Source organism: Budorcas taxicolor, chromosome 25, assembly GCF_023091745.1.
Source record: "Budorcas taxicolor isolate Tak-1 chromosome 25, Takin1.1, whole genome shotgun sequence".
In the NCBI taxonomy this organism is placed as follows: domain Eukaryota; kingdom Metazoa; phylum Chordata; class Mammalia; order Artiodactyla; family Bovidae; genus Budorcas; species Budorcas taxicolor.
In genome coordinates, this window is record NC_068934.1 from 6,757,442 (window position 1) to 6,773,356 (window position 15,915).

At 37.6% G+C, this 15,915-nt stretch overlaps 1 protein-coding gene across 1 annotated transcript in view; it reads left to right on the top strand.

Annotated features, from left to right (window-relative positions):
- Positions 1-15,915, top strand: part of NOX4 (NADPH oxidase 4) — a 175,648-nt gene that overhangs the window by 37,183 nt on the left and 122,550 nt on the right. Inside the window, exons 5-7 of the mRNA XM_052662027.1 lie at positions 3,216-3,313; positions 8,273-8,300; positions 15,360-15,432. Coding sequence (XP_052517987.1) covers positions 3,216-3,313; positions 8,273-8,300; positions 15,360-15,432 — 199 coding nt within the window. The remainder of the gene's footprint in view (positions 1-3,215; positions 3,314-8,272; positions 8,301-15,359; positions 15,433-15,915) is intronic.

Below are 15,915 nucleotides of genomic sequence, written 5' to 3' on the forward strand. Positions count from 1 at the left end.
AGTCTTTTCCAGTGAGTCAACTTCAGTGAGGTGGCCAAAGTATTGGAGTTTCAGCTTCAACATCAGTCCTTCCAATGAACACCCAGGACTGATCTCCTTTAGAATGGACTGGTTGGATCTCCTTGCAGTCCCAGGGACTCTCAAGAGTCTTCTCCAGCACCACAGTTCAAAAGCATCAATTCTTTGGCACTCAGCTTTCTTTATAGTCCAACTCTCACATCCATACATGACCACTGGAAAAACCATAGCCTTGACTAGACAGACCTTTGTTGGCAAAGTAATGTCTCTGCTTTTGAATATGCTGTCTAGGTTGGTCATAACTTTCCTTCCAAGGAGTAAGCGTCTTCTAATTTCATGGCTGCAATCACCATCTGCTGTGATTTTGGAGCCTCCCAAAATAAAGTCTGACACTGTTTCCACTGTTTCCCCATCTATTTCCCATGAAGTGATGGGACCGGATGCCATGATCTTCGTTTTCTGAATGTTGAGCTTTAAGCCAACTTTTTCACTCTCCTCTCTCACTCTCATGAAGAGGCTTTTTAGTTCCTCTTTACTTTCTGTCATAAGGGTGGTGTCATCTGCATATCTGAGGTTATTGATATTTCTCCCGGCAATCTTGTTTCCAGCTTGTGCTTCTTCCAGCCCAGCGTTTCTCATGATATACTCTGCATAGAAGTTAAATAAGCAGGGTGACAATATACAGCCTTGACGTACTCCTTTTCCTATTTGGAACCCGTCTGTTGTTCCAAGTCCAGTTCTAACTGTTTCTTCCTGATCTGCATATAGGTTTCTCAAGAGGCAGGTCAAGGCTACAGTCCATGGGGTCACAAAGAGTCAGATACGACTGAACGACTCAGCACACACACACGAAACCTTTTAAGGAAGGTGAATATATCTCTTAAGGATATATTTCATACAGCTGTTACTTAGGGCACCTTTTCGGGAGAATTAAAAAGAATGGTATTTCCTCTTAGGATGCCTTTGAACTTTGGAGACATAAAATATGTAGTGAACGTGTAAGCCTTCGGTTTATAATAGAGGGATTTTTTCCCTATAGATTTTAGAAATGCTGAAGCTTAGGACACAGTTCTGCTTCAGTGATGTTCCCTATCTGTGCTGCAGTTGAGTATCACCTAGACAGCCTTTTTTCTCTGGAGCCCTGTCTTCACATGCTAGTTAACCTACGTTCAGTTTCCAGTCTATTTATTTGTAGGACCCTTTTCCTTCCTTTAATGTGGGCACTGGTACTAGTTTATGAATCCTTTAAATAACCCCTAGATTATTTAGCATTCTATCCCTTCTCTCTCAGTTTCATTTGTCTGTGGGGGTAATTCAGAACACTTGGCCCATCTACATACATCTCATATGCTAGGTTGGATTGGCTGTAGAATTTTCACTTTCCAGGCCATGTCTTTTTTGAATCACAACACTCCATAAAGTATAAACTGTCATATTTTCCTAAGCAATTTTGGTTCATTTACCTTATTAAATCTCTTATTTCTGTCATCACCGTTTTACAGAAGGGTAAACTGAGGCATTAGCAGGCAAGTGATATGGGCAAGAAAACAGGTTTTCTAGCTAATTAAATGTTGCTCTTTGCAGTACATTGTAATGTGCCATTAATTTTACCCTTATTTCATCTATAAGGAAAGCTTGAGAAGGGAGGAGGCTATTATAGTGCTGTGTAAAAAGTCATTTGCTTCTTTCTTCTCTAACCTCATGATAATTTTCTTCTTTCTGACCATGCCAAAAGGAATTTCTCTTCAACTCTCTAGTAATTTCCTAACTCTTTGGTATAAGCTCTGAGTCAGTTGACTACTCATTAGCGCACCATTGTAGGCAGATTATTAAATGGTGATTATTATCTTCCTGAGTTTTTGTCCCATGAAGTTGTTACCAACAGTTTTGCTATTGGATTGAAACACTATGTCTTGAATCTGTGGACTGTGAAAAATGTTAACTGGTTAAAAACCTTTTCATGGGCTTTTATCTTAGGTTGAGTATCAGTGAAGTATACAAAATATATAACAGGTGTGGAGCTATAGGAGAGGCGAAAGATTAGAAAATATATAATACAGCATTTCCCCCGTATCCATGGGGAATACTTCCCAAGACTTCCAGTGAATGCTTGAAATCAATGATGATATGTCCTGTATATACTATTTTTTCCTATACAAACACACCTGTGATAAAGTTTATAAATTAGGCACAGTTAAAGATTAGCAATAATTACTAATGTTACAATTGTAACAGTATGCTATAATAAAAACTAAATGAATGTGATCCTCTTCTCTCTCAAAGTATCTTATTGTACCAATTTAATACCTCTCTCATCTTAACTAAACATGCGCTGTGGCCGGTCACTTCTGCAGTCTGAGGTGTGACAGCAAAGTGCGCACAAAATTCTTTTTCCTTTCCCGTTTCTGGGATAGAAAACTCACTCTTACTGTGGATCTTAGCAACCTCAACATAGGAAATTTCTTTTCCTTATTAAGTCAAGAACTTTCACCTCTTCACTTAAAGGAGACACTTTACAGCTTCCTTTGGCATATCTGAATTGTTAGCATCACTACAGTTGTAGTTTGGGGCCATTATTAAATAAAACAGGGCGACTTGATCACAAATACTGCAATATCTCAGACTGTGGATCTGATAACCAAGCCAGTTACTAAGTGGCCAATGGGTGGGATGTTTTGGACTGAGGGATGATTCACGTCCCAGGTGGGATGGAGTGGGACAGTCAGAGATTTCATCACACTCAGAACAGCATGCCGTTTAAAACTTATAAACTGTTTATTTCTGGAATTTTCCACTGAATGTTTTCAGACCACAGGTAACTAAAGCTGCAGGTAGTGAAACAATGAGTAAGGGGGGATTACTGTATTCAGGAGATGCTTAAATGAATAAATAAATTCGTGTATTATTAAACACACATGTGTGTGTATGTGTGTCAGTGTGTGTTGGTGTATTTCTAACTCTTGACTTATTAGGGTTATTTTATTTTGGCTTTTGAAAATTCTATTTCTTTACGTTATTTCTCATGCTAAAACTGTGTATAATTAAGATTCTTTGTGCTTTTAAGACTTCCCATTTAACTGAACATTTTGTTGTCTATATGGTTGTCAAAGTGTGACCCTGTGTTTATGTAAGGAGAGGAACCATCTCCCCTTTATTGAGTGTATCTGAAAACCCCACTGACTGGTGTGACTCCGTAGGTGTGCACGTGGCCGCCCACCTGGTTAATGCCCTCAACTTCTCAGTGAACTACCGCGAGGATTTTGTCGAACTGAACGCAGCAAGATACCGAGAGGAGGTGGGTGGCCTCTGTCTTCTCATTTTCCTTTCACTTATCATGAGATGACTAATGAGGGTCTGTGATTTTCACAGAAAATTTGTACCTTGCTGCTCCTTTTGAGTGCTTTTAAAATGCACTTGTCAAGTTGAGTTTTATTCCTTTTCAACAGAAAATATATGTAATTACTATTTCACAGTCTCTCCTGCTGAACCTGAAAGTTCAAAGAGTGTCTACTTATTGCGCTCTGCGGTGTTCACATGGTTGCCACTCAGGCCTGCCTTCTGCCTCCCAACAGTTTTGTCTAATTCCCATCACTCAGTGGAGACTGTTGGGTAAAAACACAACAGGGTAAAAATCCTTCAGGAACTCATAATGTGCTTGAGGAGGAAAAGGGCAGAAAAGAAAGTTGACTATTTGATGATCCTAGACCATCAGTTGATTTTACTTAAAAATATTATTGAATTTTAATGCTTTACTTTTTTTTGTTTTGTAATCCTTATAATAGGTGACCTTGGGCTGAATTCTGTAGGGGGCAATATCTAACTTAGTGGTGCTCTTCTCCATGTGGAGCTGCCCGTAAAGTGGAATTGTGTGTGTAGGGAGCCGAGCTGGACCAAGAAACAGAACGTGCACAGCCCTAGTTAAGTCTCTGTTGCTTGACAATCTCATGGTGTCCTCAGGCTGCCTTTCGTTCCCAAAGCCAAGACTGCATCAACACCAAAATGTTCAGGGTCCCATGTGATCAGAACCCTGCCCTGTTCTGCTCAGTTTGGTAGTGACTTAATAGATTGTTCTCCTCACTCCATCTTCCCCTTGTATATCACCAGAGTTCTCTAGATTTGTACCACTGTGATCATGTGCTCGACCTCCCTCCCAAGACAAATCAAAGGCCAAAGTAATGATAAATCATTAAACCAAAATAACAAGTAGCCCTAGATTAATCCCTTAACTATGCTAGTATCTTTTAACATACCAGTGTAATATCGTTGACCTAGGTTAGAGGGAGCCCCTAATATTTTTCACTGCTGAGCAATCTGTATGCAGGTCAGTTTCACTCCTGAGAAATCTGTATGCAGATCAAGAAGCAATAGTTAGAACCGGGCATGGAATAACAGACTGGTTCCAAATTGGGAAAGGAGTACGTCAAGGCTGTATATTGTCACCTTGCTTATTTAACTTATATGCAGAGTACCTCATGTGAAATGCCAGACTGATTGAAGCACAGGCTGGAATCAAGACTGTCAGGAGAAACATCAATAACTTCAGATATGCAGATGACACCACCCTTGTGGCAGAAAGTGAAGAGAACTAAAGAGCATCTGGATGAAAGTGAAAGAGGAGAGTGAAAAAACTCTTCAGCATTCAAAAAATGAAGATCATGGCATCTGGTCCCATCACTTCATGGCAAATAGATGGGGAAGCAATGGGAACAGTGACAGACTTTATTTTCTTGGGCTGCAAAATCACTGCAGATGGTGACTGCAGCCATGAAATTAAAAATGCTTGCTCCTTGGAAGAAAAGTTATGACAAATCTAGACAGCATATTCAAAAGTAGAGACATCACTTTACCGACAAAGGTCTATATCGTCAAAGCTATGGTTTTTCCAGTAGTCATGTATGATTGTGAGAGTTGGACCATAAAGAAAGCTGAGCGCTGAAGAACTGATGCTTTTGAACTGTGGTGTTAGAGAAGACTCTTGAGAGTTTTTTGGACTGCAAGGAGATCCAACGAGTCCATCCTAAAGGAAATCAGTCCTGAATATGCATTCGAAGGACTGATGCTGAAGCTGAAGCTCCAATAACTTGGCCACCTGGTGCGAAGAACTGACTCATTGGAATAGACCCTGAAGCTGAGAAAGATTGAAGGCAGGAGGAGAAGGGGATGGCAGAGGATGAGATGGTTGGATGGCATCACCAACTCAATGGACATGAGTTTGAGCAAGCTCTGGGAGTTAGTGATGGACAGAGAAGCCTGGTGTGCTTTAGACCATGGGGTCTCAAAGAATCAGACACTACTGAGCGGCTGAACTAATATTTTTAAAAAGTTCACCATGTGATTGTAGAGTATGTGCTATGCTTAGTTGCTCAGTCATGTCCAACTCTTTGTGACTCCATGGACTGTAGCCCACCAAGCTCCTCTGTCCTTGGGGAGTCTCCAGGCAAGTATAGTGGAGTGGATTGCCATGCCCTCCTTCAGGGGATCTTCCCAACCCAGGGGTCAAATACAGGTCTCCCGCTTTGCAGGAGTATATTCGACATCAATAACCACGAAGAAGTCCAGCTCCTTAGCATGCCAGTGGAAGCTCCGCATGGAATGATTTCATCCCAGAGAGAGCCCCCCACCTCTCCCTATCTCCCATTACTTGCCCTGATCGTATGGGGTTACTTGTATCTTACTACTGCTATGAAAATTCTTTTTTAATCTTTTCCTTCTTTGCTTCTCTCTTCTGCTTTATCATTCACATGTCTTCAATAACTGTAATGATTTAATCATTTTATTTTAATATACTTTTTATTAAGATGCCAGTATTCTAGTCATTTTAGGATTTCTAGGTATTAAATTTATTTCACTTTAAGAGAGATAGAGGCTTAATGTAAAATATTTTAGAACTCCCAAGCAAGTGAAAATTGAAAGCTTCTCTTCCAAAAATAGCCACAGGTAATGATTTTATGTTTTCTTATTTTGAGTGATATTTTATGATATATATTCTTTAGCAATAGCAATTTGTAAATATATGTATTGTGACTTACTGTATCATAAAGTATACATCTACCTCATCTTCTTCATATGAATATACCATAATTTATTTTTAGTCTTTTTCTTATTCACGAGTGTTGAGCTGATTCCAGATTTTTGTCATAAACTGCATGCTAATAAATTTATTTTTTTTTGTACAGTTCTTCTAGGCAGATTTATAGAAGTAATTTTGGTTTCAAAGGTACACACATTTTTAGTTTTGTTGGACAAATTACTTTCCAAAAAAACTTCACCAGTTGATATACTCTACCAATTTTATTGCAATGCTTATTTCTACACCTCACTCATTTAAAAAAAATACTGCTGATAAGATGGATGAAAAATAGTAATTCATTTTAATTTATATTTTCCTTATTTCCCCTTCTTTCCTCCCTTCCTTTGCTTCTTCAATCATGTCTTTCTCCCTCTCTTCTTTCTTTTAATAAATATTTTTGAGTGCTTAGTAGGTATCAGGCCATGTACTAGATTAAGATGAAAAAATACACACACACATTCACACGGAGAGATAATACATATATAAACAATTGTATTCTTCTGTGACTTGTCTTTGGAAAGGATGGGTTTGTGTCGTGCACCTTACTGTTCTTGCTATGTGCTTACACTCTTGTTTTCTCCACATCCCCAGTGACCCCTCCATTCTCCACTTTGCGATGGGTGGCACATTCATGATGGAAAAGCTTGGTTGGCCTCATCTTGTCATCTGTGAAACAGTCTCTGCTCTTATACCCCATATTTCCTAGCAGTTTTATTCATCTTCTGAGGTTTCCTAGCTAATTACTCATATTTCTGGTATTACCACTTTGTCCAGTCCACCTTGTATTTTTCCTAGTTGTTTATGTATTAGGTTCCTCAAGATTATGGGCCTTCCTAGTGGTTCAGATGGTCAAGAATCTGCCTGTAATGCAGGAGACCTGGATTTGATCCCTGGGTTGGGAAGATCCCCTGAAGAAGGGAATGGCTACGCACTCCAGTATTCTTGCCTGGAAAATTCCATGGACAGAGGAACTTGGCGGGCTACAGTCCATGGGGTCACAAAGAGTCAGACACAACTGAGCAACTAACACTTTGAAACTCTAGATTAGCCTTTAGTTATATTTTTAATGCAATGTTTCTAACTAGAAACCATTGGACCTAAGCTTGATGAGGAGCTATTCTTGGGCAAATGGTCCTTATTCAGGGTCCCTGAAATTATTTAAATGGCTTCCTACTTTGTATATAGCTTGGTCTGACCACAGATTCAATGGGGGCATGAGAAAAGTAATTCATAAGTTGTATAATATTAGGCCCCTTTGGATAAAAAAATTAATCCACATTCTACTGGGCATTGATATAAGATTTCCAGAAGACAGAAGGGAGTTGATTTCAGTCCATTATACCATGGGGATGTAGTTTAAAGCAAATATTACAGTAACAATATTAATGTATTTCTAATTAGAAGGAAACTATCTTCCTTAGTTGAATTTTATCACTACTTTTCACAGTAGCATTTGAAACATTTTAGTTCTCAGTATTCTTTGCGTTGAATTTGCACTGCATACCCTCCCCCCCATATATTTTATTACTTTTGATTCTCACTGTTTTGACACGTGCTAGGTGCAGTTGGCAGTTATGGTAGACAGAGCATATATTAATGTTTCCACATTATACCTAAAAGTATTGAATCCCAAAATGATCAAAGGGTGGGCTTCAGGCCACTCCCACTAGCCTATTTGGCCATTAAGATGAAAGCTTGGACCTCTGACTTCTCATCCAATATTCTTCCCTTTTCAAATGGATAAATTTCTTGGAATTGGATTTTGTATGTATGATAATCTCCTCTGGGCTTCTCTGGTGGCTCAGACAGTAAAGAATCTGCCTGTAAATTAGGATAAATGAATTCAATCCCTGGGTTGGGAAGATCTCCTGGAGAAGGGAATAGCAACCCACTCCAGTATTCTTGCCTGGAGAATTCTATGGACAGAGGAGCCTGGCAGGCTAAAGTCCATGGGGTTGCAAAGAGTAGGAAATGACTGAGCAACTAACAGCACCACCACCATAATCTCCTCTAGCATTGTAAAGACATTATGACACTTAATTGAAACGCTGTTATTTCCATTGGGAGGACAGTATCCTACATGCCTAACACATGGCTCTTATTGCCCACAGACTCCTTACAGAATTTTGTGTTGATCAGTGTTTTATTTTTCAGCCATTTTTTTTTTTTTTCCTTTTTCTTCAGGATCCTAGAAAACTGCTCTTCACAACTGGTAAGTTGTTAATCACTGCAGCTTCTATACCGTGTTTATATATATGCCAAAATACAGCATGGGAAATGTTCCTGTCAAGCAACTGTTCAAGCATAAGGTTTTAATGAAACCAAAGGGCCAGGGCAAACCACCAGGGTTCAAAGGAATGAAGAGTAAAATTAAGCAAATGTATTTGCCTTTCACATATTCTTTCAATGGAAATTACATAATACTTAGTGGCTTAGGAGTGCCTGCCATGTGCCTGCTATTACAACAAGTACTATTGGAGATAATACAGAGGGAATAGGTTTCTGTTTTTGAACTTTTGGAGAAAAAATACCAAGCACTCTGAGTATCAGTGTAGTTCTTAATATTTAGTAATTTAGTAGGATATTTTCTGATCTTAAAACAGAAGAGGAGAAACAGTCACTAAAATAAGTTATTTTTCTTGAAATGTGTCTCCGTTCTCATTTTTAATTTATTTTCCCTTCTTAAACATGTTGTCCATAAAATCTCAGTCTAGACTATTAATCTGTTAAAGTGCATTTGAACATCTCAAAATTTGGCCCTGATGTTAGTACAGTTCTAACTATTTTTTCTCTTTCTCAATCTTACATTTATAATAATGAAAAGGAGACTGTATTTGGGGGATTTGGGGCACCTGTTTCAGAGACATGATGATTGTAGATGGGAGATGGTCTGTCATAAAGTCTTGGCTGTACTACCTTATTAAGGATCAGAATTGCATACAGGACTGAGACATTGCTCTGTTAAATGCATTGTTTCTTTTTTGAATCAGTCTTATGATGAAAAATAATAATAATTCAGGTGTTTCTCCTCCTCATGTCACAGCTACCTATTTATAATACATATTTTCTGCCTATATATTATGATATTTGCCATTTGCAAAGTGCATATTTCACAGTTTCTCCTTAGGAACACAATTTAGTTTTGTTAACAACTTTGCTCATTGAAAACATGTTTTTATTAAAGTCTTAAGAATTGGATGAGAACAGAAGGGAAGAAAAGCGGAAAAATAAAACCTTATGTATGAATCAATGTACTTTTTTGGTTCATATGGATCAATTTTAGAGAAATAAATAAGAACTTTGTTTTAATATTCTTTTACTGCATAGAATATAGTTGAAGCCTTAGAAATGCTTTAAAAAGTTTAGTTTATAAAAGCATAAAAATATCTCATATGACAAAGATATTACATTAAGAAACTTAGTAAAGTTAATGCTTATAAGTAGGTGATCTCTCCCTCCGCATGAAACACCGTCATCCTGTGTTCTTTCCCAGAAATTCCTATGAGTGTGTTGGGCCAAGTGGAGATAATATTATACTTAAAAACACAAATTCCTGGTTTCACCATAGAGAGAGACCAAATTGGGACCTGGCAGAGTGTTTTATTAACCTTCTCAGTACTGTTTTACCTTCACTGAGCATCTGGTTATACTCCTGAGCATAACTTCTCACCACTACCTACCTTTTACCTCGTCTCTTACTCTCTTTTCTTCACCTGTGCAACTCTCACTCACCCTTTAAGTGTCAGTTGACATACCCCATTATGCACAGATGTCTCCCTAATTCCACTAAGCAGAGCTGATCTGTTCCTGGCCTGGGACCATAAAGATACATGGTAAATACTATGCATAATTGGTTTCCTTCCGTATACTGTAGAGTAATTTATTACCTACATATATGGTGTTTTGCACTTGAAATCAGTTTCTTCACAGTGGAACAGGGCTACCCGCAGAGGATGCAGAGAAAACATTTTGTGGAGTTTCTCTCAATACAAGCAGAAGAATTGCCCCAGATTAGCGTGTTGGTATCACTTTGGTGGCCCAGTTCCATAAAATTTGATGAAAGAAATACTATACTTTTCATCAGGAGCCATTTATTTCCCAGGAACACAGACCCAGTCCCCCTAAATATGATGTTAAAGCTCCTCTATGGTATTTTGACTCACTAAATAAATGTTAAAAACATTCCAATTAAGAACTTATAGAATAAATTTAACAGATTGAATTATTCAAACATTTAAAAACACATGCTACGTATCTCCGAATTTGGTAGTACTTTGTATGATGAGGATAAAATGCCCAGTATCCAATTTCAATTAGAAAAACCCTCATAAACAAACACAGTCATGTCTCCAATTATCTTGGTATAAACAGGATGATGAATACAAGATGGTATATTTCTGACTACATCTGGGTAGGGATGAAATTAATCTTTCAGTTCATCTATAAATGGCAGTGTAGTGCAGTCATTCATTTTATGGGCTACTAATTAACCTAATATGCATAGATCAAAAACAGTAAGAGTAAACATAATAAGCATTTTTTTCCTAAGAAAACAAGCATAGATTTTGCTTTATAACTTGACGACTGAGAGAGTTCACAATGTACTTCATTTTGCTAAGTGACTTTGCCCAGTGAACTCAGACTAGCCCAATACTTTCTAACCTGTGCTTCCTGATTCTTGGGATATGTGTGCTAATAGAGGCTAATTTATTGGGACTTGGCTGAGCTGTTATCCAAGGCTAGGTTAGGATGCTCTTTGATGTACCTCGAAAATACTCAATGTTTGGCTCTCTTTCAGCGCTTAATACCCTGTGTTGCAATTGCCTGCTTATCGTGTCTCCCACACTGGACTGAGATTTATCTAACAGCATGATTCATTTTTACTCTAGCACTTGACAGTAAAATACAGATGCCCAGGAGGTAGTCCTTGAATGGATAAAAGTCATTTTCTTGGCCTTTTTTAAAGGGAGCATAATTGCTTTGTAATGTTATGTTAGTTTTTGCAAAGGGTGTGGAGAAAAGGGAACCCTCTTGCACTGCTGGTGGGGATGTAAATCAGCCACAATGGTGGCTCATATGGTAAAGCATCTGCCTGCAGTGCGGGTGACCTGGGTTCGATCCCTGGGTTTGGGAAGATCCCCTGGAGGAGGGCATGGCTACCCACTCCAGTATTCTTGCTTGGAGAACTCCATGGACAGAGAAGCCTGGTGGGCTGCAGTCCATGGGGTCTCAGAGAGTCAGAAACAACTGAGAGACTAACACTTTCATGGAGAGCAGTGTGGAGGTTCCCTAAAAACTAAAACTAGAACTATCATATGACCCAGCAATCCCACTACTAACTAAAACTAGAACTATCATATGACCCAGCAATCCCACTACTGGGCACGGTGGTGGTGGTGGTTGAGTTGCTAAGTCGTGTCCAACTCTTGCGACCCCGTGGACTGTAGCCTGCCAGGCTCCTCTGTCTGTGGGGATTCTTTAGGCAAGAATCCTGGAGTGGGTTGCCAGTTCCTTCTCCAGGGGATCTTCCTGATCCAGGAACTGAGCCCAGGTCTCCTGCACTGCAGGCAAGATGCTTTACCAACTGAGCTATGAGGGAAGCCCACTACTAGGTACAGACCCTGAGTAAACCATAATTCAAAAAGATGCATGAGGGGAAGAATGTACACCTGTCATTAATTCATGTTGATGTATGACAGAAATCAAACCAATTTTGTAAACCAAACAATCAATTAAAAATAAATAAATAATAAAAAGACATATGTACCCCAGTGTTCATTGCAGCACTATTTATAATAGCCAGCACATGGAAGTAACCTAAATGTTACATATGAATGGATAAAGAAGATGAAGTATATAATGTATACAATGGAATATTACTCAGCCTTAAAAATAAATGAAATTGGGTCATTTGTAGAAAAGTCATCTGTTTTTAAACTCTTCTACTTGTTACAGAGATATTTTCTGCAACATTTCAGATAATTGGTTGTCCAGTGTCTGTTTAATTGCAGTAACAGAAAATCTTAGCTTTTTTAAACTGAAGAATAGTTGATTTTCAATGTTGTGTTAGTTTCAAGTGTGTAGCAAAGTGATTCAGTTACACATGCATATATATATGTGTGTATATATGTGTGTTTGTGTATATGGATATATATATATTCAGATTCTTTTCCATTATAGGTTATTACAAGATATTGAGTAAAGTTCCCTGTGCTATGCAGTATGTGATTGCTGTTTACCAATTTTATATATAGTAATGTACATATATTAATCCCTAAATCCTAATTTATCTCTCCCACTCTCTCCTCTTTGGTTTTTAAGTTACTCATCCCACTATTTTTTTGGACCACTGTGACTGTAATTTTTTTTCTTCTCATTGCTAATTATAAGTCAGTTTTTCTTCTTCATTGCTATGAAGTCTATTACTTTATAAATTGCAAACTCTGGAATTTTTGTACTTCTGGGAGAGAGAAAGGAAAAATGAATTCTTTTGAAAAGAAAGATAACTTCATAAATCTGAAAGAATATTAAAAAGCATTGAATTGATTCTCCTTAGTTTACAGATGAGATTCAGTGAGATTGGGATTTGGCTTTAGGGACAGTAACAGGGCTATAATTCCAGGATATACACATATGCCCTAGGTTATTTGAGGCTTCTATTTCATCTTGATTTCAAATGGCTGAGGTCAACTATTTCACCCTAAGTCTTTCTAATATGTTTTCCATGATCTGCTCTAAAAGGAATGCTCAAGTTCAGTGTTTGGGGAATATCTGTTCAAATTTAAACTGGTTTCCTGACTTTAGTACCTCTCAGAAAATTTACGTTAATGTGCCCTGTGATTCTTCAAGGAATAGTTAGAGCATTTTTCATCACTGGAAATTAATACCTAAAAGAATTGATGTTCAAATAATACCCTTTGGAACTCATACCTCTCTTCTAAACATGCTCCATTTTTTCAGGTGTCCTGATGAAGTGATTTGCAGACATTATAAAACTAATTTTGGCACATTCAGGACTATATACAGGAAACCTTGTATGCAGACACAGTAGACATTCATGAAGCCTCAGTGAAATTACTTAAAGGCCTCTCCAACCACAAATTTCACATTATAGAGCCATCTGGGAGTCTATCATTTATTTATTCATTTAGACAGATATGGATTTTTTAAATTACTTGGAGCCAGAGAGAGGGACCTTCTCTCTTTTTTCTTCTTTAACTTTGAGTTATAACTGAAGTACTCTAAATTATACATATGTAAAGTATGTTATTTGATCACTTTTGACATATGTATATACATAAGAAACCATGATCAAAATCAAGATAACAAATATGTCCATCATTCTAAAAATGTTCTGTGCTCTTTTGTAATGCATTCTGCTCTCTACCCCTCCTAGTTATGGATCCGCTTTCTACCACTAAAGAATGCTTTGAATTTTCTAGAATATTGTATAAAAGAAATCATAGAGCTTATATTCTTTCAGGTTTTTTTTGGAGGGGGAGTCTGGTTTTTTCACTCAGACTAATAACTTTGTGGTTCATCTGTGTTCATATGTGTAGGTATATGTTATTTTTTAAAATTGCTGATTAATTTTTCAGGCACAATAAATAATTATCCATCCATCTGTTGATGGAGATTTAAATTGTTTATAGGCCTTGAGTATTAAAGTGGTTAATGAATATTTTTGAACAAGTTTGGGGTGGCTATGTTTGTGTTTTCGGGGGATAAGTATTTGGAAGAGGAAAGTCTTGGTCATTTTGTAGGCCTGCTGTTCTTTTTAAAGTGAAAAGTTAAAGTGAAGTCGCTCAGTCGTGTCCGACTCTTTGCAACCCCATGGACTGTAGCCTACCAGGCTCCTCAGTCCATGGAATGTTCCAGGTAAGAAACTGGAGTGTGTTGCCAAATCCTTCCGTGTGACTAGTGTTCTTTTCTTGCTCTTCTGTTACCCCTAGGAAGTAAAGCAATGGGAGAGACAATAGCAAAAGGAGTGCCCTATGGAAGAATTTAGAGGGGAGATGATTTGGATTGGGGCATCAGGGAAAGGCAAGTTTTGTTAGGCTTCCAAATCTGTGTACTGGGAAGAGTGAAAAGGAGGGTGTACTCAAGTATTAAGTTCCATAGACCGACTCCCTTATTTCTCATGTGGCCCTTTACAAGTGGAAACTTGTTTCTACTGTATTGGAATTTCCAATATTATTTTCCAACCATTCTATACCCTCTGTGATCCTAATGATGCATATCAGTTTTGCCCTGGTGTCACCCCCAGCTTGTTTGCTTCTGTTGATGGCTCTCCCTCCCTGCTGGGCCTTCTGTTGCGTAGGTGCTTCCTTGTCGAGAAGAAGAGTAGGGAGATGTCTATAATTTTGGAGACAGAAGTGTTTTAATACCTTTTCTAGAAAGATTTGAGATGGACTTTCTTAGCTAGGTCATTTAGTACTTATTGTTGCTCATGTGATTGTAAGAGTAAATTAAAGGTAAGTTATAGACTATTTTATTAGATAGCAATAAGATAATGAGAAATGAGACTACTGTGATTTTTCGCTCTTTGATATAGCATATCACCTGTTCATTTTGGATGTCCTCTATGAGCTAACACTAGGTTTGTAGCAATCTATTATACCAGTATTAATTTTGTAAAATGGCATGTTTGCACGCTTTCTTTGTAAGAACAAGTGTTATGTAATATCAGAAACACTGATTTTAAAATATTTTCTATTCTAAGGGGAATTATGTCTGAGAGTGTTCTTAAAACATCAGCACTGTAATTTTTTTCTTCACATTCACCATGTTTTGTTCTACAGTTGAAGTTGTGGTTTTAGAAAGATTCAAGTTTTGCTTATTTTTTCTGGAAATTTTTTCTAGATAGCAAAGTCCAAAAGAAATCATTTGACATTGACTCTGATGGAGAAAACCAAAGCAGTTAGGATGTTCGATGTCAACTGTGTCCTGTTGCATTAGTTATTGATGTTTGCTGTAGTTATGTTCCTGTCAAAGTGTGCATGTAGTCACCATTCTGATCAGAATATTTGAAAATACTAAAAGGGACCTTTCTTGAAAGGTGGAAAAGATTCTACTTTGTTTTAAGTACCTTGAAACTAATGCTAATTAAAAAAAAAAAGGTTTTTTTGACAGAGAACATGCAAGGAGATAGATGATTTCAATTAGGCTTCCCACAGAGCAGCCTAGTACTTTGGATTTTAAGGTAATAATTTTTTGTACTTTTTTTCTCAGTATGACTTAAGTTAAAATGTACTTATGTATATTTTTATAGTTCCTGGCCTGACAGGGGTCTGCATGGTACTGGTACTATTCTTGATGATTACAGCTTCAACGTATGCGATACGGTGAGTGTCAGAGCCATTATTTTGATATTTCTTGGTCAGACTATTTAGATTTCCTTCAGATTGTCTTCATTTTCATATGTAGAAAATGTCTTGATTAACCCAAATGCTTAGTCAATGCAGTATTCTGGTTCCTGTGTAACTAAGAGGGAAATAGAGACATTTCTATATATAATTTCCTGTTTTGGAAAAATCTTTCAGTCAAATATTCTGAGTGATAAGGAATTGTGTATGAGGATGTTTCAAATGGAATAAAAGGAAGATGTGGCTTATTAAACATTAAAAAAAATATGCCTCAATAACTTAGAATAGGGCATTACTATGATGTATACCTGAAACTAACATATTATAAGAAAAGTATACTTTAATTAATAAAAACAGAATAGGACTTACTTGCAAAAATGACCAAGGCCTTGAACTAAGTGATAGTTGGTAGAAAGCCCTGAAGAGGACTTCGCCATATGTGAGAACCTGCTAAGTAATAAA